Genomic DNA, 4,642 nt, shown 5'->3' with positions numbered 1-4,642 from the left:
AACTTTTTCCTAATGGAATAGTCTAACCCTCCAGCGGCCATTTCGACCAATTCATGTTCAGCCACTACTGTAAAGCATCTAGATTTCAACAAACGGAACCTACTCAGATAATCATCTATAGGTTCAATGAATTTTCTTTTAATACTGGCTAATTCCTTAAGACTTATCTTAGTTTGGCCCATGTAGAATTGTTCATGAAATAATCTCTCCAAATGAGGCCAAGTATCTATGGAATTTGGTGGCAAAGTTGTAAACCGCGTGAAGGCATTCTTCGCTAAAGAACAGGGGAATATTTCATTCTTAGGTTCTCACTGTTCGCCAAATCCCCCGCCTCAGTCATGTATTTGGCTATGTGTTCTATAGTGGATTCACTAGTGTCCCCTGAGAATTTGGTGAACTTAGGGATTTTACAACCCCTTGGTAATTCAGTTTGTAGGACGTATTCTGATAAAGGAGAGGTATAATTTGGCCGTCGAAGTCCTATATTCAGACCATTCTGGGCCATGATTCTCTCTATCATAGTAGTTAAGTTATTTTCCATCATGTTTTCTTGCCTAACCCTATGAATTACTTGCCTAACCCTATGAATTACTTCGTCTGCATTCTGGTCTCTATTAACCATCATTACTCTCCTAGGTTGTTCTTCAGGGACTTCCTGTCGAACTGGCTGTTGTTCTAATCTTGCCCCCATGACCCTTTCGCTAGGCGCTTGTCTAGGTGGTCGAACCTGATTTATAGTTGGTTCTTCTTCCTGGATTATAACTTGGTTTGGTCTGCGTCGAACAGAGGACTGAGGGGCGCCTAGGAAATCTGCTATGCGTCCCATCTGCGCTGACAGTTGTTAGTATGTTTAGGCATTATCATTGTTAGTCCTATTTACATTCTGTATTAGGGGAGAAAAAATGGTATTCATTTCTCTGGCAAGAACTCCTACCATATCATGGTTACTAGCATCCATTTGTTGTCTAAAGGCTGCCTGGTTATTCGTTGTAAGGGTAGGTAATAGGGTGGATAATCCTTGTGATTGGGTATTTCGACCTACATGGTTCATGCCAGAACCAGAATTTTGAATTGGAGAAACAACCGTATTATAGGGTTGAGTATATATGGAAGTATTATTTTGAAGTCCTGCCATGGAAGTAGATGGCATTCCATATGGGTATTCTCTCCAAGGCCTAAAATTCTCAAATCCCTGTGGCCTAGGGGTAGTAGGTGTTGGTTGGGTTCCGACAATTGTCGAAAACGGGCCAGGGATTAAACTTGCAGAAACCTCTGCTACGCTTGACATAATAGGCATTGTTGTCGAATTATTTAAGGCCATGGATCTAGATGTTGGTATGGCTTGTGTACTGGGATCTCAGTGGATGCATCAATCGAACTTGTTCCGACTGTGCCTGTTCCCTGGGGAGGAAATTGTTCCCCTTGACTGGTTGTATTAACCATCTCTTTTATGTATTTTCTTTTGGTTACAGATTGTGAATTGTTGGCTATCTTACCACTTCTAAGGTTCATGCAACATTATGATTTTTAACTCAAAAGAATAACAACAATTTTGTATTGTCAAAGTAAAGCAAACTATTATAATTAACAGTTCTTTTGACACCGTCTCATTGGGCGTGCCAATTTGTTTACCCAGTAATTTCTGACAAACAACCGCTAGTCCTCTAATATTATTAATCTTGGTAACTTACAGGATCGACTAGATCGATCCTAGGACATGTGTCTCAAGAACTAGTGTTATGGTGATTTGATTCATGATTAAGTTTGTTTCTGGTTTATGAATGGTAATTAGGGTTCTTTGTCTAGCGTCAATGGTACAAAGTAAAAGGTGTTTCGACAATAAACTCTAAACGAAATCTAAAGGCTTATGACTTTAAAGATAAATGATAAATGGCAGTAATTCTGTAAAAAGGGCTTTTTTTAAAGATAACAAAGGTAATTGGCAAAAGTAAAGATAAATAACTTGAAGTAAAAGGTTTTAAGTTTGAAAAGGTGCTGGAAATAAAGGTTTGACGAAATGTAAATGTAAAGGTAAAAGCAATGATGAAAGACTTTGAAGATAAAGGCAATTCGACAGAAGGCTTAAGTAGAAATAAAGACAGTAAATGGTTTAATTTAATTAACTTGCATTAAAAAGATAACATGAAATGTAATCATGGTGTTCTTCATACATGCATTTTCAGCAAAGACTCGTTTCTCTCGCTCCGGTACTTTGAGTATTTTTAGTGAATTTTGTATATCAGTTTGAACACACGAAATCTAAAAACTAAGACTCATATTTATAACAATTCGACCCTAACGGTCTCTACATAGATGATTGCCACGTTCGACGTTTTCAAGCGCTGCGTGTCTCAGATGCTTCCACGCGTTCGCCTGACGAAACTACTTCGTTTGAATTTCAAATCTTTCCCGCTCGAAGCTTCGAATCTGCCAAACGCCGATGCCGAAGAGAACTTGTGGAGATCCTAAAATCTTCTAAGTCTTAAGCTTCGACAAAAAGGTCCTTTCTCCCAAGAAAAGGATTTAATAAATAGCTTCACAAAGCCATTTTTATATTATTCTCCAAAACATAATATTTTCAAAGAACTTCAACCTAATGGTCGAAATCTCCAGCTAACACGTTCCAGGTCATGGATATACATCCTGGTTACAGTTGCCTACTTGGGAGATCCTGGATTCACTCTGTGGGTGTTGTCACCTTCACTCTACATCAAAAACTAAAATTCACTACAAATGACAAGATGATTGTGGTTGGAGGAGAAAAAGATATCTTGGTTAGTCACTTAACATCTTTCCGATATATCGAGGTGGATGGCGAAATCAATGAGACGCCATTCCAATCCTTGGAAGTGGTAAACATGATGGCCATCCAACAGACCTTGGAGGCCCCAAAATCAGGACCATCCCTGGCCTCGTGGCAAGGAGCTAAAGCTGTTATGGAAAGTGAAGATGCTCAAGACTGGGGCAAAGTGGTGGAGGTGAAAGAGAAATGAGACAAGTTTGGCTTGGGGTATGACCCATCATCACACAAAGCCGGTAACCAACCTGACAGAGAAAAGATTCCTTTTGTAGAGAAAACATTCACCAGCGCTGGTCACATCTTTGGCAAGCAGGTGGCAATGATCAGCGAAGAAGATCGTGAATAGGGAGTGTCTAGCTGGATGCGTCAAGCCGCACCAAATGAAGAACTAACAAACTGGAAGACTGTGGAAGTTCCCCAAATATTTCAAAAGTATTTTTATCATTTTAGACAAAACCCTGTGCTCTGCCCAAGGCACAGTGGCATGTTGTAGGGTCTCCTTTATCTTTTTTAAGAGTTTTTATCATCAATGAAATGACAATTTGCATCCAAATTTTTGTTCCTTTCCTTTCGTTTTTATCTATTTACAAAAATGACAATCAATTTTTATCCACGCACTTTCTAAATAAACTGCATAAATCATAACATGCAGAAACACTCCTGAGACCATTGATAACGACACTGCTAAGGTCCGATATGACTTTGATTGTCCAATCTACCAAGCTGAAGACGAAGTGGGGGAAGATTGTGAACTCCCTGAAGTGTTGGCCAGATTACTCAGGCAAGAAGAGAAGGTCATTCAACCACACCAAGAAGACGTAGAAGTTATCAATCTGGGAACAGAAGAAGATAAGAGAGAAGTGAGGGTAGGCACCGCACTTCAAGATATAGTGAAGACAAGACTAATAGAGCTCCTCCACGAATATGATAACGTGTTTGCTTGGTCATACCAAGACATGTCTGGATTAGATACTGATATTATGACTCACAAGCTTCCCCTTAAAGAAGAATGCCCTGCTATCAAACAAAAGCTAAGAAAGACTCGACCTGATATGGCTCTCAAGATCAGAGAAGAGGTGAGAAAGCAGTTTGACGCTGGTTTCCTGGAAGTCGCAAAGTACCCACAATGGGTTGCTAACATTGTACCAGTACCGAAGAAAGATGGAAAAGTCTGCATGTGCGTAGACTACCAAGACTTGAACAGAGCCAGTCCCAAAGACGATTTCCCATTACCTCACATTGATGTATTGGTGGATAACACAGCTCAGTTCTCTGTGTTTTCCTTTATGGATGGTTTCTCTGGATACAACCAAATTAAAATGGATCCCAAAGACATGGAGAAGACCATGTTCATTACCCCCTGGGGTACCTTTTGTTACAAAGTAATGCTTTTCGGATTAAAGAACATTGGGGCAACATATCAACGTGCCATGGTGACTCTCTTTCACGACATGATTCATGAAGAGATTGAGGTGTATGTCGATGACAGGATTGCCAAATCCCAGATAGAAGAAGAGCACATCACCAACCTGGAGAAACTATTCGCTCGTTTGAGGAAGTTTAGGTTGAGACTTAATCCTAATAAATGCACATTTGGGGTTCGATATGGGAAGCTTTTAGGCTTTATTGTCAGCCAAAAAGGAAATGAAGTAGATCCTGACAAGGTTCGAGCCATTCAAAACATGCCTGCACCGAGGACTGAAAAGGAGGTTCGTGGTTTCTTGGGGAGACTAAATTACATCGCCAGGTTTATCTCTCACCTTACTGCAACATGTAAACCAATATTCAAGCTCCTGAGGAAGAATCAAGGCGTGGAGTGGAATGATGACTGACAAATAGCCT

At 40.1% G+C, this 4,642-nt stretch overlaps 1 protein-coding gene across 1 annotated transcript; it reads right to left on the bottom strand.

The window, feature by feature from the left end:
- Window positions 1-274: 274 nt before the first annotated feature.
- Window positions 275-826, bottom strand: LOC127079657 (uncharacterized). Its single transcript, XM_051020035.1, has one exon. It carries the CDS (start codon window positions 824-826, stop codon window positions 275-277), a length of 552 nt encoding a protein of 183 aa, XP_050875992.1.
- Between the last annotated feature and the right edge of the window lie 3,816 nt (window positions 827-4,642).

Source organism: Lathyrus oleraceus, chromosome 5 (genome assembly GCF_024323335.1).
Source record: "Lathyrus oleraceus cultivar Zhongwan6 chromosome 5, CAAS_Psat_ZW6_1.0, whole genome shotgun sequence".
Classification (NCBI taxonomy): Eukaryota; Viridiplantae; Streptophyta; class Magnoliopsida; order Fabales; family Fabaceae; genus Lathyrus; species Lathyrus oleraceus.
This window is presented reverse-complemented; position numbering and strand designations above follow the sequence as displayed.

Coding starts and splice junctions, on each gene's coding strand:
- LOC127079657 (XM_051020035.1), bottom strand. CDS start 826: ATGGGACGCATAGCAGATTTCCTAGGCGCCCCTCAGTCCTCTGTTCGA.